Here is a 19,872-nt window from a genome sequence, read left to right as displayed (position 1 = left end):
CAAGATCTTGGTGAAATAGTAATGCTTGGTGAAAAAAATGTTGTTACATTGCATAAGCTTATTGAAACAATGCCATGGCTAATGCCCGCACTTACCACCCAGAGCCCGCACTTACCACCCAGAACCCACACTTACCACCCAGAGCCCGCACTGGCCACCCAGAGCCCGCATTGACCACCCGGAACCCGCACTGACCCCAGCACTGACCACCTAAAGCCCACACTGACCACCGTACTGACCACCCAGAGCCTGTATTGACCACCCAGAGCCTGCACTGGCCAACTGAGAGCCGCACTGACCACCAGAGAGCCCACACTGGCCACCTTAGAGCCTGAACAGCCTCCTGAGAGCCTGCACAGCCCTCCTGAGACCCTGAAGACATCAGGCCGTGAAACCAGAGCAACACAGTATATGTAGCTTCATAGTATTCTGCATTGCTGTATAAAGTATTGCTGGGATTTGTAGTCCCCTATAGCCTGTGTCATTCTGCATTGCTTTCTAATGTATTGCTGGGATTTATAGTCCTCTATAGTTGGTGGTATTGTGAATTGCTGTGTAATCCATTACTTGGATATGCAGTCCTCTATAGTTGGCGGTATTCTGTATTGCTGTGTAATTGATTGCTGTGATTTGTAGTCCTCTTTAGTTGGCGATATTCTGCATTGCTGTATAACGTATTGCTGGTATTTGCAGTCCTCTATAGTTGGCAGTATTTTACATTGCTGTATAATGTATTCCTGAGATTTGTAGTCCTCTACAACTTGGAATCAGTGGCAGATCTACCAGGTTCACGTCTGCAACCGGGCCCTGGCACTCCACCTGTGACTCCAAGCTGTACAAATACTACAAATCACAGCCCGAACAGGAGCAAGAGGGCCCTGTTGACCGTTGCCATTTCCATAAAAAGGCCCAGCGAAATCCTCAGCACCAGGCCCGTGATGCTCTTAATCTGGCCCTGCCTGTATATAGGTGGACAGTACAATGTATGATCAGCTTAGTATATGGAATAGAGACGGACACTATGATCCCAGCTTTCATTTCACTCCTTATACAAGTCTCTCCTGTGTTTTATATGTATATACAGTATAGGTGGACAGTATGTGTGATGAGCACAGTATATGGAATAGAGGCGGACACTCCGATCCCATCGGTCATCTCACTCCTTATACAAGTCTCTCCTGTGTTTTATATGTATATACAGTATAGGTGGACAGTACAATGTGTGATCAGCACAGTATATGGAATAGAGGCGGACACTCTGATGGATCCCAGCGGTCATCTCACTCCTTATACAAGTCTCTCCTGTGTTTCATATGTGTATATAGGTGGACAGTACAATGTGTGATCAGCACAGTATATGGAATAGAGACGGACACTCCGATGGATCCCAGCAGTCATCTCACTCCTTATACCCAGATAGCAAGGATAACTTGCCACAAACTTGGCAGGGTTAAATTGTAATTCTTGTGAACTTGCTGCACATATTCCTGGCAAGTTGTAGACTTGCAGAACACTTGCAGCACAAGTTCTAGTTGACACTTTTTGAATTTGTAGCAAATTTGTTTGGCAAGTCTACAGGAAGAGTCCTGCAGGTCTTAGCAAGAGCTCTGCAAGTGTACAGCACTTTTGCAAAGCACGTTGATCTGCAGACTTACTGTAATTGTGCAACAAGATTGTGAAGCTTGGCAAGTCTAGCAATAGTTTAGCAAGTCATTTTCAAACTTGCAGCTCAATTACTTGCTATCTGGGATACAAGTCTCTCCTGTGTTTCATATGTGTATATAGGTGTACAGTACAATGTGTGTTGAGCACAGTATATGGAATTGAGGCAGACACTCAGACCTGATCGGTCATCTCACTCTTTATAGAAGTCTCTCCTGTGTTTTATATGTGTATATACAGTAGATAGACAGTACAGTGTGTGATCAGCACAGTATATGTATATATAGGTGGACAGTACAGTGTGTGATGAGCACAGTATACGGAATAGAGGCGGACACTCTGATGGATCCCAGCGGTCAGCCCACTCCTTATACAAGTCTCTCCTGTGTTTTAAAATCAAACTGCAAGTCTTCCGCGTGTGGACCAATGAGCGGCGAGCTGAGGTGAGTTTCGGCCAATGAGCGGCGGGCTGGAGTTGGAGCGGTTGACGTCACGGCCGGGTCTTCTCCTTACAGTGTTTGCTGAGTGTGTGAACGTTCCATCGGTGTACGGTGTGGATGGAGGCGGCGAGCAGCACCCAGGGTTTACCCCGAGCCTTCCTGCACAGTCTGCGAACCCTCTTCGATATCCTGGACGATGAGCGCCGGGGCTACGTGCACATCCATGAGATTGAAACCCGCTGGAGGGGGGCGGACACACGGGAGTTGCCCCCGGGGGTGCTGCACTGCCTAAGGAAGGTGGCCCCTCCTGATGGCTTTCTCACCTTCGATCGCTTTGTGTTGGGGCTCCGGACTTCAATGTTCAACTCCCAGAACAGAGAGAACTGCCACATGGGGGCCCCCCGAGCTCCAGTCAAAGTCCCTGGAAAAGTGGGGTACCCCTGCAAACCGCAGCCTTTGGGGGTCCGCTTCATCAATGGCACCAACCCTGGGCGCAGCAATGGGAGTGATGGTCCAGCCTGCAGAGGAGATGTGGACAGACCCAGACTAGGTAATTTGGGGGTGCAGCCCGGGTTCCCTACTTAAATCATTTTCGGGTATCATCATACTGCTGGAATGGATTAGTATAGATTATAACTTCTTACTTTTCTGCGTGACCAAAGTAGATAACGTGGAAACCCAAAATGTGGGGGATCCATTAAGTTAACAGTTCCAACAATTGGGTATTGGTACAAAAAGTTCACAACTGGGAAACTTGGGGTGTAGCTTGGATTCCCCACTTATGTCATTTTCATGTAGTGTGTGTGTGGGGGTGATAAGTATAATGGGGTGGGTGTTAAAATACAACAATCTGCTGGAATGGATTATTTTGTATGTTAACGTCTTGCTGGAAGAGTAGATATCTAATTGAAATGCTGACCTTTGGTGGTGCTTCATCAATGCCAACCAGCCACCAAAAAGCTTGTCACTGCTCTTACAGTACTATACAGTCTGGCCCCAGAGGGAACAATGAGACCCCAAATGAGCTAAAGAAGGCATTCCAATGGTTGCATTTGGGGTAGAAGGTAATTACACTGATGGAAGTGATGACTTGAAAGTGGGTGCAAAAGTTTTGGGTGACAAAGTAATTAACATGTGGAAACCCAACCTTTGGGGTTCTGCTAGATTACCAGTACCAGTGATCAAATGCAGGACTGAACAGTTGGCAACAGAGAGAGAGACTAGGTAACTTGCGGGGGGGGGGGCTTATGCAGCCTGGGTTTCCCACTTATGTATTTTTCAAGTAGTGGAGAGTGATGGGTATAATGCGATGGGTGCGAAAAGACATAAATCTGCTGGAATGGTTTTGTCAGCCCAGTAGTGTTTTACTAGGTGCTACTTGGAGTGGAAGAGTAGATATCAAATGGACATCCTGACCTTGGAGGGTGCACTTCATCAATGCCAAAGGGGGTGCACCCATCAACAAGATCCTGAGATGGTACTGCCTGCAGTCTGGATCTTGAGGCAGCACTGGAGAGACCCAGATTAGGAATGGAAGCATTCTACTGGTGGCATTTGTGGGTATTGAAGGCTGATTAACATTTTGGGGCAGAAGGTAGAAAAGTGGTCGAACTCCTGCAAAATGTTTAGGTCACAAAGTAGAGAAACAACAACCTTTGGGTGTCTGCTGCATGAAAAGTGCCAACAATTGGCATTTGGGATAAAAAAAACCCAACTAGGGAGATCTGGAGTAAGCAGTGGGGAAACCCAGACTCAGTCGTTTGGGGGTTCACCTGGGATATCGGCTCTTTGTCTCCTTGGGTATTCTAGTTGTGAAGGTAATAAAGGACTTGTTTTTGATCATGGAAGTTTTCGGTTCTGCTAGTATCCTCATCTGTGCTTATCCCTTTGACTTTCTGCCCCAGTGAACACTTCAAAACTGGTTTTGGCTAGAGATCCACCTCATGAGGCTGGCAGGAGTGTTTGCAGGATGCTATTGAGTTATTCTCTCATATCTGGTGTTTATTGAGCAGATCTAAGTACCTATGACCACCCTAGTTCAACTTAACTTATAACCTAGATCTGTTTCTCATGCCAAGATCCTTTTCTAGGCATTCAGACCTTCCTCTGGCACGTGTCTTAATTCTTCACCTCTCTCACTCTTCTTATTTGGCAGCAACTTTTTCCATCCCACAAGCTGTCACTTTTTTTTTTAGAACAATGCTGAGGTGACCTTGTTCTGGAGAGACGGATGATTGCTAGTAAATATTCTTGCCCACCTATGTTGGCACTGTGTAAAACTATTCTTACTTGGTCATGTTTTTTGTCTAGTGTGGCAGTGTTTTAATTGTCACTTGCAGGAACTGTCTTCTTTAATAGCAACAAACAGTCTTGTGGAATGTACATAGAATTGATTTAGCAGCACTACACAAGTGTGTTACTGCAAAAGGTTTTATTTTTTTTTATATAGGGTGGGCAATGTTTAGAACCCTGTCAGGTTTTTATGGTGCGAGTCATCCTCTATTTGTCCTTGTGACAGTAAATCCCAAATGTTATAGTTGTCACTGGGGGTTTTTTTTCGTGCTCTTCTAGTGCAGCCTAAGAGTCAAAAGCTGGTCATACATGGCTCACAATTTGGCTGATTCACCACAATTCGAGCTGTAGGTTGCCCTATTGGTCCCACTGAGCAGAAAATTGTTGGCTGAACAGTGACAATGACCAGCATGGGAAAGTCCTCCATCCATGCTGTTTGATGTCGCTAGGGAATCAAAGACCCGACCCCAGGAGGGAAAGGTGCTCCATGTAATTGCATGCAGCAGCCTGTACCTCCCTAATGGAGGATGCGGTTACACGCAGTTCTGAACTTGCGCATCCATGCGGGTTTGGGTGCCCGCACTTGGAGGCACACTGTCTGCGTCCAAGTGCGGACACCTGGGACCCACACGGATGTGCAGGTCTGGGTCTGCATGTAATATTGTGCAGCTGTATTCTTCCATAGGGAGGTACAGGCTGTTGCACACAATTACACGCCGCACTTGTCCTTCCCGGGATTGGGTCTTTGCACAGGCGTCCATGCAGTATGGATGTGCACTCCCATGTGAATGAGCCCTTAGCCTGCCGGCTGAATGAGAAAACTAAACGTGTTCCGCCAGCTTTATACAGTCACTTTGACAATCTGCAGCCTATAGTCAATGCTATTACGCATAATGTCTGCAGTATTTAAATTCCCATGCTATATTTGATAATTGTTACAATAAAAATGGAGATTGTTTTTCTTCCAATGAAGTAGAGATTTTATTCCATGAATCAGCTTGATGTACCACATGGATGTTATTGATTTTTGTTGTATTTTGAATACAAAACGCCATGTGTAATACTCTGAGATATTGCAGAAACCTTGCAGTACCTTGGGGTGATCAAACCATTCTGTAGAACAGTCCATTGTCCTCTGTCGATCCAAAGTTCCATTAGGGCCTTGCACAGGAAGAATGCTCCTCATCCCCATGCCCACCCCCAACACTTGGGAACATCAGGACTCTGCCGCTCTGGCCCTCCTTACCATCTTTTCTTGAATTGTATTGTGATTGTAATGTCTTCCTTATATTGTAAAGCGCTGCGCAAACTGTTGGTGCTATATACATCCCGTATAATAATAATAATGTGCAGACACTGCTGGAAGTGGTGTTCCATCCAAAACCTTTTGTAGTTTTGAATGGAACTGGGAAGAAATCGAACCTCTTTATTACTGTCTGTGTCTCCTTCAGGGAGATTTCCCCTCGCCCCAAAGACGTAACAAGAAAGTAGAGAAAACCTCAGCAAAAAAGAAGGGTGATCCCATCTTTGGACAGGTTTCCTCTCTTCTCTTGTATCGATGGCAGCTCTGATGTTCTTGTGTCTCCTCCTTTGCTGTCCCAGTGATGGTCACCAGGCAGGAGGTGAGAGTGAATATTCCTCAAGGGGACACGGTTTGAGATTTTTATTGCAGTCCAATGTTTCCCCACCCTAGGAAAGGTTTTGTCGAGTGTTCCCCTTAAAAATCCTGCTTGCTCTTGTCTGTGGTCACACTGCATACATCTCTGCATGTGTTGTAGCTTTTGATGGGTAAACTGAATGGCCATTCAGCCTTGACGTCTGGCATGCAAGACAGATGGTTGGTCAATAAAGAGCAGCTTATTTCTGCCACCCAGAATTGTTGTGGTACAGACCAGTAACTATGGGCCTCATTTATCAGAGTGTCTGGAATAAAAGGGACTGTAATGCCCCTTATGGACCGGTCTGATTCGAATGGTCCGTGTTCTCAGTGCAGAACTAATACAAGAGTGAAATTAATCTCTCTCTCTCTCTCTCTCTCTCTCCAACAGTTGGTGTGACTGCTATGAGATAATTCAGTAGCTTGTGGATCTACGAGACCCTTTTGTATGCTCACAACTGGTTCTCCTCTTCTCTAGTCCCCTGCTGTTTCATTCCTCTGTCGTAGTCATTGGTCTGAACCCCATAAAAGCTCCAGGTCGGTCCTTCTCCCCTCCACTGGATGACGCTGTTTGGGTCCAGAGATTGGTCGCTCAAGACCGAGCATTGGAACCTGGAAGGAAGGGAGAAGGTCATACTTCCCATACCCACACCGGGTATTTCCAAAGGTTCTGACAGACAAGTGGAGCGGTGGGGGGAGTGCAACTACGGTATTGGTGGATGGGCGGTGGATTTTCAGGAGAACCCAAAGGTTCTTTAACTCATAATTAGTGTTTAGAAGCCTTTATGATTATAAGAATCACATTTTGGTGTTTGCAGCATGATGAATCATGTACAGTACCTTTCATAGCAATTCTGACTGTTTCTATGCTGGTTTGGAGTACAGCTGGTCGCTAAATAGACGGAACACATGGCTCCCTATGGAGTAAGATACCCAAGTAGCTATTAGTAGCAATCAATCCAAATTGTACAATGCTTCAATCATGTGTCATTGATTGCTACAACGTGGTTCTTGTATCGCTTAAGCTGGCCATACACCTATAGGTTATCTGCAGATTTTCTATGGTGAGATGGAAAATATGCAACAGATTCCTCCATCTACGCTAAACTGTGTGAATGGAGGAATCTCCCGCTGGGCCAAGCTTCAGTATATTGCTAGTCGGCCCCGCTGGCTCTCAAAATACATGAACAATGACTGCATCCAATCAGACTATTCAGGTATTGTGAGAGCCAGCGGGGCCGGCTAACAAGATACTGAAGTTTGGCCCAGTGGGAGATTCCTCCATTCACACAGTTTAGCGTAGATAGAGGAATCTGTTGCACTTTTTCCATCTGACCACGAAAATTGAAGCTACAAATCCTGTCATGCCTGGTATTCAGCTTCCTGCAGTGTTGCATAGGATATGTAGTTTGACCAAAGCTGGACTTGTAAGGTTGTCTACCCCTGGCTTCCATCTGTTCAGCAGTCGGCTACTCGCAGAGATCAGAAACTCTGTTGCCTTTCCTATTTAGGGCAACACGACAGGTACTCTTTAAATCCCACCACCAAACTCCATTTAACTCCACTTGACATTGCTCCATCGCCTCTTCTTTCTCGGTCAAACCTGCAAGATAGCCAGTGCTTATGGGCATATTGGGGAGAATGCCGAGTAGCGTAGTGGCTAAGCAGTAGGCTCAAGCACTGGTACATGATTGAGGCGGTGACACCAATGCTTTCTGCAGGACCAGGACCTGGTATTTTCTGATTGAACGGGCAAGATAACAGGGTCTCTTTTATAAGCACATCTGAGCTACTAAATATCTAAAGTGTGGCTCCAGCCTGGAACGTTCACTGACAGCTAGTGGTTAAAAAAGATTCAATAGCCAATGTAGGTTAGTCCTAGAATGATTTTGTTGGCTTGGCTGTATCGAAATCTTGTCCCAAAGCTGGCCAATGACGCTGCATCCATCCACCCGGACATAGTGTAACCTCAAAGTGTAGTGAGATCTGATGAGTGAAGACGGGGCCTCTCTGCTTCCTAGCCCTGTGCATCGTCGGCACGTTTCCCCGGCGCTGTCACATTGAATGCATTGGCTGGGTGTGCCTGGAATTTAAGGGGGGAGTAGGTGAAACGTGATTTAATCTGATGGGGAAATGAATGAATTATGGATGGAAGGGGATACAGCTTAGCTGCAGGTTTCCACATGTGTGTATCTGAGCATAGCTGAACTTTGCTCTCCGCTTCCAATCTATACTGCATCGGATGTCTGCTTATATTTTATTCAGCTTCTCCATTATCGTCATGGAATGCAAGACGCCAAAAAGTAAAAAGATTAACAAGTAGGGGCTCCGCTGGCTCCGTGAGAGCCTCATGGATCTTTTCAGACCACCGCCATGTACTTAAAGCGGAACTCCAGGTAGATAGAAAAGACACAAGATAATGCAGCTCTGTAATCGTCAATATACCATTAAGGGCCCGTTCACACCAGTTGCAGTGCGCTCCGGCCCGATTCTGGCCACAACGCACTGCCTCGCATTGCGGCCGGCTCACTTTTTTTAGCGGGGCAGGGGGTTGCAATGCGATCGCCCGCACAGGATCACAAGGCACATTGTGCCTGCGGTGCGATCAAAATAGTGCTTGCAGCATTTTGATTGCACCGGACCGCAGGCACAATGTGCCTTGCGATCTCGTGGGGGTGATCGCATTGTGGCCGGAGGGCGTGGCTACGGTGCCATTCACTTCAATGGCCCGCCACGCCCACCTCCTGCCCCACTAAAAAGTGAGCCGGCCGCAATGTGAGGCACTGCGTTCGGGCCGGAGCGCACTGCAACTGATGTGAACGGGCCCTTAATGATATATTGTCGATTACAGAGCTGCCCTAAATGTATTTTTAAATGCAAGCGGTGTAAGTACGCAAATATGACCGAGTCTGCCTCTTGCAATCCCCGTACTGCAGGAAGAAACGGCACAAGGATCTGACAAGAAGCATGCTGATAGGAGAGCGCAGAGTGACAGATGAGCTCATCACTGTGGTGATTCTCCTTTTACTGTCCAGTCACATGCTGGGGAGACTAGTGAATTAAATGATGCTGGACATGTAGTTGTAGAAAAACCCACAATGGGGGAAATCTTTGGATTGAAGCTCAATTAAAAAAAATGGGGTTTGGGGTCTTTTGAATGCGTTTAGGTGCATTCCAGAGCAGAAAAAATAGGGCATTCTGCAGTTTTTCCACCTGCTCTGGAACTGAACGCTCTGGTGTGAACTAGAGCCCAAAATACCATTGGAATACATTGGACGCAGTTTTGATCCGTTCTGTAACTGCTCTGCTCCTGCTCCGCACTTGGTGTGAACTAACACTAAAGATTTGTCAGCACAGAGCTGTCATCTGACCACACTTTTCACCACTGTGATTAAACAGTCAAGCTTGGTCAAGGTCCGGCCCCAGCCTCCTGATTGGACGATGTAGAAGCAGCAACTCACTAATGAGGTCATGCCTTGTGTCTCTTCTCCTAGTAGCTCACTTTGATATTTAAAGTAGCCATCCGGGCATATAAAAAAAATGAACCCTTGCATTGGGGCTACCCCCACCCCGCCAGGGTTTAGTGCTTGTTTTGGTCTCGGGTCTAAAAGTAAGAAGGTACTCACCTGATCCTCGGTGACCTCTTGCCCCTCTGCTGTAGCTGTGGTATGTCCTTCGGCGTCTTCACATCCAGTGCAAGTCAATGAATGTGATGACCTCACAGGTCCTTGGACCTCTGAAGCCCAGGGGACTGGTCTTGCAGCCAGGTGCGACTGAGGATCAGGAGAGTATATCTTTATTATTTTAGACCCTAAACCAAAATAAGCACTTAACCCTTGCAGTGCAGGCGTAGCCCCACTGCAAGGGTTCAATCTTTACATGGCCAGAGTTTTTGTATAAGCACACCCCCACTCAGCAATGCAGTAGAGCTTGAGGAATTACTGGAGGCTAACATAAGGACAAACAAAAGCTCTTATACTAGCAGTGTTTAAAATGCAATATCAGACATCCCAACTCTCCCGAAAGCTCTGGGAGTCTCCCGCTATAATAGGAATCTAGCTATGAATTCTTATGCCTTTTTTTTTTTTTAATATTCTGACTGCAACTGTCAATACTAAAAACAAAATCGTCCTCCCTGAAATGAGAAGGACACCTCCCTGAAATGGCTTCTTTCAGGTTGGGATCCCTGCAATATAACATTTTAATGAATACATCGCTGGATTAGATTTGGGGGTGGAGTGTCTTGTATGAGCCTGGAGTTCACTGTTAAAATACAGATGTATGTGAACTGTTTTTAGTCAACAAAATATTTCTAATTCTGTTCAGTGTATCTTGCCATCGGCACCCCCCTGCCACACTCCTTAGCCTGGCTGGTGACTCCACTGTTGGCAGATTTTGTGGCTTCCGGTATGGCTTGCCCTTGCATTTTCAAAAGAGGTCAGCGATGTCTTGTCAGCCTCCATATTTCCCACATGACAGGTTTGTTTCAGCAGAGTTTGTGGAGAAGTATATCTAATGGAGGGGTAGGCAACCACGTCACTGCCAGCTGTTGTGGGGCTACAAATCCTATGAGGCATTGCAAAGTTCTCACATCCACAGGTGCAGCTCCCAGAAAAAGATGCATCATGGGATTTGTAGTTTCACCCCAGCTGGAGGCCTGGAGTTTGCCTACCCCTGGTCTAGTCCTTTGATTCTGACCTGGTTGCGGATTCCCAAATGTATCTAATTTCTTCTTGTTGAGACAAAAAGAATGATTACTGATTGCGGAAAATGTCCACCATGCTGAAAATGTAGACCCGATCCTGGAGTCTGCATTAACTGTGTTGTGTGTCTGGTGCCATCATGTGCCGTGACTCATGGCGGACTTTGGATGGCTATAAAACTATTGTGAATTTTCTCAGCGAGATATGGAAATAATTAGCTGACCTTTCATTGGAAATCCAGTCATGCAAATATGATTAGACATGGGATTACCACGGTGTCTCAGAGCTGGGGGAGGAAAACCGACAAGCTCCATGCAGACAGTATTCCTAGAAGAAATCGATGTCACGACCAAAGAGCAATAAGGCTAAAGTACTTGTCGCTCAGCCATTGTGATGCCCTGTGTACTACACCAGGGGTGTGCAACCTTGGCATTGCAGCTGTTGTGGAACTACAAGTCCCATGAGACATTGCAAGACTAACAGCCACGGGCATGGCTACCAGAGGGGATATGTAGTTTCTTTACAGGAGTGCCAGTTTTGCCTACCCCTGCACTAGCCATGTATTCCCCTGTGGTAACAGTGATTGTGTATAGGGGGATGGGTTGCCCTTGGGAAGATTTGGCATTTCTTTGTGTTCAGATGCCAGTGAAGAGTGTTTTACAGCTGGAATGTTTACCCTTAGCTGCTCGCTCACACCTTTCAGCCTGTCCTTTTGGCCTCTGCTGGCTCCGGGACAAAGACTTATCTCATCTGCAGAGTAAATAGGAACCAGCTTAGTCCTACCCACTCCGAGGACTGACATGTGACTAGGCCGGGCTGGCTGCATTCACATGAACCTTCTTGTTTTTAGTTTTGGATATAGTGGAATAAAACCCCTGTCATATTTTTATTGCTGACTGTGTCCCCCTTAGGGAGAGTCACCCTCTCTATTTGTCCTGGTCACCTATTGAAAGTGAAAATCCCAACTTTTGGGTTGTCACCAGAACAGGAATAGATGACAAATCGTCCATTGGGAATAGTTATGGTGATCCTGCTGAGCACCAGGGATTTCCCTTTCTTTGGAGGGATTTCCTCTCACTTCCTATTGTAGTCGTCGGACAGGAAGTAAAGGGAAATCACCCCAATGGGACTGAGATGGCAACAACAAAAAAACTGCTGACTGGTTATAATACTCCCCTAACTCTATTGAAAACTAAAACTAAAAATGTTATTTTTACTTCAAAAAGAACTCCAGGAAAATCAAAGAGTTCCCTTGCAGTGGGGCTACCTATGTATTGCAAGAGTTAAGTGCTCCTTTTGTCTAGGGGGCTCAAATAAAGCAGATTTATTCATCTGATACTCGGTGGTGCCGGGCTGCTAGACCGATCCCCAGAGCCTCTTCTCCTCCAGGCTCTGGCGGTCTAAGGACCACTGACATCATCACGTCTAATGCGGGTCCAATTAACTTGCATTAGATGTGAGGACACAGAGGGACACTCCACAGCCGGAGCGAAGGGACCAATGCACGACTGAGGATCAGGTGAGTCTATCTGCTTTATTTCAGCCCCCTAGACAAAACCGTTACCTAAGGCCCCATTCACATGTAGCGACATACCTTTGCAGCGGCCGGGATAGCGCGACCTTCTCTGTCGGGCTCCATAGAAAAAAAGCAAAATCCGCCGAAAAAAGGGTCCGGTAGAATCGACTTGCGACGAGCGACATGGAGCTAAGACAGCTCCATTGACTATCATTAGCCGGCGACTTCTCGCGATATCGCGCGATAAGTCGCTACATGTGAACGGGGCTTAACCCTTGCAATGAGGGGGTAGCCCCGCTGCAAGGGTACATTTAGGATTTTTCCCAGAGTGCTTCTTTAAGGGTTCTCAGCTAAACAAACCAGCAACCACAAAGAAAAGGCATCAGTTCTAGAATTGTGCTACAGCTAACCAGGGCCGATCAGATCTCTACATAACACTAAAAGCAAGCAGCATAGGTTGTGCTGCGTCAGGGTGTGTTTTGGGCTCCATATACATTGTCATTATTGGGCCTGATGAAGGGGTCCCTGCGTGGCCACAAAAGCACTTGTCTTCATGACCACTATCAGTCAAGTGGATTTGCACTGACGAAAATCTTTGTGCTGGTGACATTTGCATTTGATTCGGGATGTGTTTTGGGGCCGATAGAAACTCCTCCATTTAGTACAGCACACGTCTGTTATAATGCAGGATATCATCTGACCAGCAGGCGGGTTTTATCCCCCCATAGAACTAAAACACATCCAGGGGAATGTAAAATATGCATATTGATGTGTTTTATCTGACTTCTGTTGGTATGCAGATTCCACCTCTAACATAAGCACAGTCTCTGACGGAGCATTTTGGATTTGAACACGGCCCTGTGCAGACGTGTACTTTTCACACATAACCTGCACTGTATGTGACCTGCTTTGCTCACAATGCAAACACATCTCAATAGGACCAGCTGCTCCCGAAGAAGAGCAAAGCAGACTGTCATTCAAACTACACCATTGAAGTAAATGGTGATCTGCTGACAGGAAACTGCGCCTGTCTACACAAACTAAACTGTCCCCTCACATCCGCAATGCCAAGTGGGCGGCTAAGCTTAGGTGTGCCAAAATATTACTATTTGCAAGTGTGAAGGGTTCCCTAAGTGACGAGAGGCTTTATAGCATCCCTCAGTATGTGTCTTATCTGGACATTGCAATCTATTCTAACCAGTAGAGCAGGGGTAGAAAGCCTCATCCCTCCAGCTTGATGAAACTACAAATCCCATCATGCTTTTGACAACCACTGGCAATACTCCCTGAGGCATTCTTGCAGTGCTTCATGGGACTTGTAGTATCACAGCTACTGAGACAGTACTGAGGATGCCTACCCCTGCTCTAGAAGCTGCCTGAAGTGTCCTATATATTTATATACTCCAGCTCCAAACAAACAGGGAGGTTTACAATATATTTTTGGGGGTTTGCTGTGTGAATGTGAGCACGTAACCAACATATAGAGGGGGTATCCCAGATATTTGCTTTGTATACGTGGAAATCAGGGAACCTGTGCTATGACCATGCAGGGCAAAGCAACAAGTACATTTCATCGGCTGCCCCCTTTAATAGCCTATACTCTTCTTTACTTATTTCCTCTGCCACCCCATATGATTGTTGGCGTGAGAAGTAGTTCCGGGTAAGTTCCGGGTAAGTTCTAAGCACCGACTTGGCGCTTACACAGTGCTAAGGACCCTTACCCAGCCCCCATGTGACTCCAACCAGTGATTGAGCACCAAAGCGCCAGTGCTGTCACTTGGGAGGAAGTGGAGCAAGTCTTTTCTATACAGAATTTTTGTATAATTTTATTAATCATGTTTTAATATGATGAATATCTATATAATGTAAAATAACTCATTTTAATGCAGGTTCCATTTAAAAAAATGCCAGTTGATCCTGCCATAAAATCCGTGTTCAGGCACTTCCTGTGATGGGGTGACAACTGTTTCCCAATTGTTCTCCTGCGTGGACACCGTTGTCGCATGCACCGCTGGTGGAGACAAGCGGCTGTACCGTTGCACACTCTCCAGACATGGTCCGCTGATTTTACTTTTGGGAAGCCGGTCCGAAGCAAAGATGCAGCCAGTGCTGGAGCGATGTACACAGGAAGTGGCTAAAGAAGATGAGTGACACAAAAGCATATTTTATGAAAAACAAAAAGATGTTTGTTTATTTTATGATCTGCAGTGCTTTAGAAAATAAATAATAATACACTTGGCACAGGAGTGTAAATGAAGGAGGAACAAGGTCTGACCTACAGATGCTGAGACGGACATATAAATGATCACACATCCTGAGGAATGATGCAAAGCACATAAAACCACGCCGGTGTCAGTTATTGAAGCGTTAGATATAGTAGGGTGCGGTATGTAGAAAGCACTTGAAATGTTCTTGTAAAGTATTTGGGAAAAGCCAGCGTTGGTTTTGCTATGTGAAGGAGGCTCAGGGAATGGCTCTGGCACACAAATCTCTTTTTGTTTTCTCAGCAAACACATCTATACCATACCACAGATTATTAATAATACACATCTGCTGGGGCCACAGGAAATGAACCGCAATGCTGAGGAGCTTAAGAGCTCTCGGGCTTTGGGGGGAAACCATAGGATGATTTATTCCATGTGTGTCAGCCCTCCCTTATAGCATGTATGAGGAGGAGATTAAAGAAGACCTCTGGGTTAGTGTACCTGGCCTCACGTCTGGATGTAAGCTGGTGGCAGATTGATGATGATGAAGGTGGTGAGAGGTGCCAGCATACAGGCTCTGTTATCGAGAGTGCTGCAGGACTCAGCTATGCAAATACTGACTGCAGATAGGCCTTTGCTTTGGTTCCCACCACTGCGCTATTCATCAATGAATGGAATACATAGAATTTAATTGGATTTCTTACATGGAGACTCCTCACTTGTTATTAAGGTGAACTTGTGTTTTTCCCATGTACGGCAAAGCGTCAGGTTCACCTAACTGCTCTCCTCCCCAGCTAGTTATTGTGCCCTCCACTTCCCTGCCAATCTGTTTGTCCAGTGAAGTGAGCCCAGTTTAAGCTCCATTTGTTCTGGCCAGAGCTTAACCAGGTAAGGACTCTCTGCCCACCCCTCAGGCCAGCCAGTTGGCTTCTAAAGTAATGTGAGAGTGGTTAGCAGTTCTGCCTTGCAGCACTTGGGGTACACGATTTAAATCCCAGTCAGGACACTATCCTGAACGAGTTTGCATGTTCTCCCTGTGCTTGTGTGAGTTTCCTTTGTGTACTCCGGTTTTCTTTCCACACTCCAAAGACAAGATGGAAGCTTATTTGGCTCCTGTCTAAATCGGCCCTCCTATGTATGCATGTGAGATAGGGACCTTGGATTGTAAGCTCCTTGAGGAGAGGGCCTAATGTGAAGGTGCAGTATGTAAAGCAGTGTATAAATTGTCTGCGTTATAGAAATACCTGTCATTAAAGGAGAACTATGGGGTTAATTATGAGGTGAGTGAAAATCACTCACCTCATAGTTCTCCTTTTAATAAATGGGGAGTGTCGCATGTCCAGAAGTGCTGGGTTAGAACTCCCCTCCTGCAGCATGCTCTAGGCCAGTGACTTGCTAGGTACAAAACCTCAGAATAGGAATGACAGCCCTGGAACTTTCACTTTTTAAAGGGACATTAAAACTTTTTATTTTTTTTTTACCTTAAAGTGACATTAAACCCTCAGATTTTTTAACATAAAACAATACTGTAATGTGTGCCTTACTGTAATCCATGGTAGTTTTCCTTCTCTTTGATGCTCTTCCTTTTAAATCTGTATCTGTTCTCATGCTTGGAGAGAACTTCCCTTTTCAACAGACTGCCTTGTCTCAAATGGTGTCTGTGTATACGTTTCTATAGGCTGTAACCTGAGCCAGCACCACAGGAAGGGGCCCTGAGCTGAAAAGGGAAGTTCTCTCCAAGCATGAGAACAGATACAGATTTAAAAGGAAGAGCATCAAAGAGAAGGGAAACAACCATGGATTACAGTAAGGCACACATTACAGTATTGTTTTATGTTAAAAAATTTGAGGGTTTAATGTCACTTTAATGCAGAGAATGCACTAAGGCAGGGGTCTCAAACTCAATTTGCTTGGGGGGCCACTGGACACATTTTTTAGTTCCATGTGGCCTGTTTGCCAAATTTCATGCTTCAAAATAAAATGTAAATATATATAGTACCAGTGTTAAGGTCTGCGCACGTTACAAGCGTTTACAAGTGGCAACTGTCGCCCATTCAGTGTAATGATCTAGTTACAGCCGCTGCAGGTAAATGCCTGCACACCGCAAGTAATGGTATGTGATATGATTACACGCAGTTGGGAATCAATCACTATCCCTGGATGCACAATCGCGTACCTAACTTGTCAGCTGGCTGCGGGCCACATAGTACTGGTTCGCGGTCCGGTACTTTTAGACTCCTGCATTATGTAAAAAATGGCCAGCCTTTAGTAGTACTTTAAGTCGGCAATGGCAGATCCTTTATTTCTATCATGACAGGTCCCTTTTAAGATGAACCTATTATTGTGACATATGTTAAAACCAGTTACTGCGCACCACTTGTGGATATTTTTCTTTGCAGGTTTCTTCATGGGTAACCCATATTGTTTTCGTGGGGTGTTGATATGAACATCAGCTCCAGATTGGAATTCTCTGAGTGTGTTTTATTGTGGTTCTCTTTCCGCAGTACTATGATTCCACTGGATGATCTTGGCACCACTTATACCTGCTTGTGGTTTCATAATGTGTCTTCTTTCTCTGGCAGGAGAAGAGGCGAAGAATATGTGTAGATCCAACAGCGAGAGCACCAGCCAAGCCATGATGGAGCCGTGCCGCCACCAGCGCACCAGAGGGGAGCATAGGCGGCACACTATCACCAATGGAGTGGACTACGGCATGGTGAGTGTGGGGTGCTGTTTTCTAGTACCATATACCGAGGACGTTCATTATCTCAGTTATACAAAAATACACAAGTATATTTTTGTTGCTCCATTAGTCAAAAATAGATTTTTTTTGATGAATCTTCTACAGATAAAATAGACCTGGACGGTAGTTAAGGGAGGCTGGATACAGACTAGTTTTTTTTAAACCACTTCCTGTCTAACTCCAGCCATTTTTAAATAAATTGTGGAAATTTTCTGTTGGGCTTTTGTTTGTGAACCACATTGGGGAGATTTTTTGGAATGGCAGCTGCGGTAGATAAGCTGTATCCTAAAGCAATGGTGAATTGCAGTGACTCTGGATCTGATCATGTACACATATGAAAGTTCTACTTGAGCTGGCTCAAATATCAGGCAACTCCTGAGGCGTGTTGAGTTGCTCTGCCGCTGCGAGTGCTGAGTCAGCAGACAGTCACTGAACGCTGTGCTCCACACTGCTAACTTGGCACTCGCAGCGGAAGTGAATGTAGAGTGTGACTTGCATAGCAGGAGAAGTTGGGGACAGAGCACCATTGGCCTTTGTAACAGTGGGCACACCTGGCAGTGATGGGGAAGGGTGCCTGAGCCTCAATTGATCAAATCACAATTCAGTGTAGAAACCTCGAATTTTAATGTTTTGGTGGCCGAATGTGAATGAAAATAGAAATTGCAGAGTCATGGCCACTGTGCTGCACAATGTGCCTGCCACCCCTTTTTCAGCTAGTGTGTCCCACATTGCTAAGACCTGGAAGGGAGGATGTGTAAGGGCCATGCATATCTCCCTGTTCAGCTCATAGCAGCCTGGAAACTCCAGTTTCCGGGATGACCAGTATCCCGCCCAGCTCCTGGAAACCACTGGCATCAATGGTTGCCAAATGCAGAGGCCATCCCAACCTCCATGGGGTGTCCTGCTTTAGTTTAAGTGTGGACCGGGGTGTCCAACTAATGAGAAACAGAGAAAACAAAAAATAAATGGAGCAAGGGCTAAAGCGCTACTACCAGTGTAGAACAGAGTTTTGGGGTGTTGGGGCCACACTTAAACTAAAGCAGCACACCCTCCTTCCAATTTTTCCCTCCCCTTACCCCCCAACAAAAACTTAAAAAAAAGAAAAAACCACCCCTCCCCCCCTCTCTTTTTGTGTACAAACCCCCCCCCCCCCTCCCCGCAGCACCCCTGGGAGAGCGCTGTCACATATAGGACTTGAGTCGCGAAAATTTCCACATTCCAGCCTAGGGCCTCCTTATGGTGTGTACCACCATCACCCCACCCCCTGCCCTTGGATGGAAGTATCACAGGGGTTGGTAACCTTGGCACTCCATGCTGTGCTGCAACTAAAAATCCCATCATGCCTCTGGGTGCCATGACTGTGGCTGTCGGTCTTGCAAAGCCTTTTGATACTTGTAGTTCCGCAACCGCTGGAGAGCTAATGCTGCCTACCTCTGATCGATTTCTTTGGTTGAGTCTGTGTAGCCTAAGTAGCTTTGTTGAAAGATTTCAGCAATACACAGCTTACCTCCATAGCTACAGGAAAGAAGCGGGTAAGGATCTGCAATTGAGTTTGCAACAATACCCACAGAGTATATTGTTGACCTGGAGAAGTTTGTGTGTGTTGTTGATGTCTCACTCTCCCTCCCCTCTCTCTCCCCTCTCTCTCCCCTCTCTCTCCCCAATAAACCAGAATTTCATTATGCGTCCTCTGCCAAGTCCTGGCCTCCAGAGAGGGAGCATTGGGCCAGCATTGTGCATAAGCAAATGGCTCAATTTGCCTTTCAGTGGTCCCTTTGCATGCGAATGACTGATTCACTCATCCATGCGCATCACAAAATCTGGACTGATGGGATCCCAGAGGAGAGGAGGAAGCAAGGAAAACAATTAGCGGAGGGGTCACTTAGTGCGGTTGGGTCATTGACTTTGGGACTGCATTCCTCACACATGGAAAGTTGAATTCTCCATTCCAATGGGCCGGGGACATTTCTGGATTCCCTTTTCATATCCAGATGACAATCTGCCTTTTAGATGTGTGATAGAAACTGCCATTGTTCAGCCCCTTGGCATGTTTAATGAGAACATAATGATAAAGACACCCAGGAAGCCTTGCAACTGTGTCACTTTACAAAACCTACTTGGGTTACTTTTAAAGAGATTCTATAATAGTTTGGGGTTCATTTTTTTTTTTTTTTTTTAAATTCTGCGTTTATTGTAACAAATAACAGATAGATACATGAGTACCGAGCATAGAGAACGTATTACAGCACAAATATTAACATTTGAAACATAAGCGGTCTCATAGAACAGTATAAAGATCCATATCGCATGTCGGCTTGGATTAATGCTACGTCTCTATATACATATAATCAGATATATGCTTTAAACATGGTCTTGAGACTGAAAAGCATCGGCTGTCTAAGCGAACAACAACTTATACATACTGATCATTGTGTGGGACGTGCCCACCTCTTCCACTCTGTATGTTAATGCTAGTCCTATGTTGAGCTTCAAGAGTCACGTCTGGTGTGAGAGAGTGGGCAGGTTCCCATTTCGAGGGGTATCACCTGGACAGGACAACTTCAAAAGGGTCTAAATCACATAGAGGTCAGAAGGAAAGGAAGAAGAAAAGGAGAAGGAGGGGATGGGGATTAGAAGCTAAAGGCATTATCAGGG

The 19,872-nt window shown here is 45.8% G+C and overlaps 1 protein-coding gene across 1 annotated transcript in view; it reads left to right on the top strand.

Annotated features, from left to right (window-relative positions):
* The first annotated feature begins 2,210 nt into the window (after nt 1-2,210).
* The window catches only part of SAPCD2 (suppressor APC domain containing 2), a 33,665-nt gene continuing 16,003 nt past the window's right edge, over nt 2,211-19,872 (top strand). The window contains exons 1-2 of the mRNA XM_018568703.1: nt 2,211-2,652; nt 17,057-17,190. Coding sequence (XP_018424205.1) covers nt 2,220-2,652; nt 17,057-17,190 — 567 coding nt within the window. The 5' untranslated portion in view covers nt 2,211-2,219. The remainder of the gene's footprint in view (nt 2,653-17,056; nt 17,191-19,872) is intronic.

Source organism: Nanorana parkeri, unplaced genomic scaffold, assembly GCF_000935625.1.
Source record: "Nanorana parkeri isolate BGI_ZX_2015 unplaced genomic scaffold, ASM93562v1 scaffold1230, whole genome shotgun sequence".
NCBI classification, from domain to species: Eukaryota; Metazoa; Chordata; class Amphibia; order Anura; family Dicroglossidae; genus Nanorana; species Nanorana parkeri.
The sequence above is the reverse complement of the archived record's forward strand: the minus strand, read 5'-3'. Positions and strand labels throughout refer to the sequence as shown.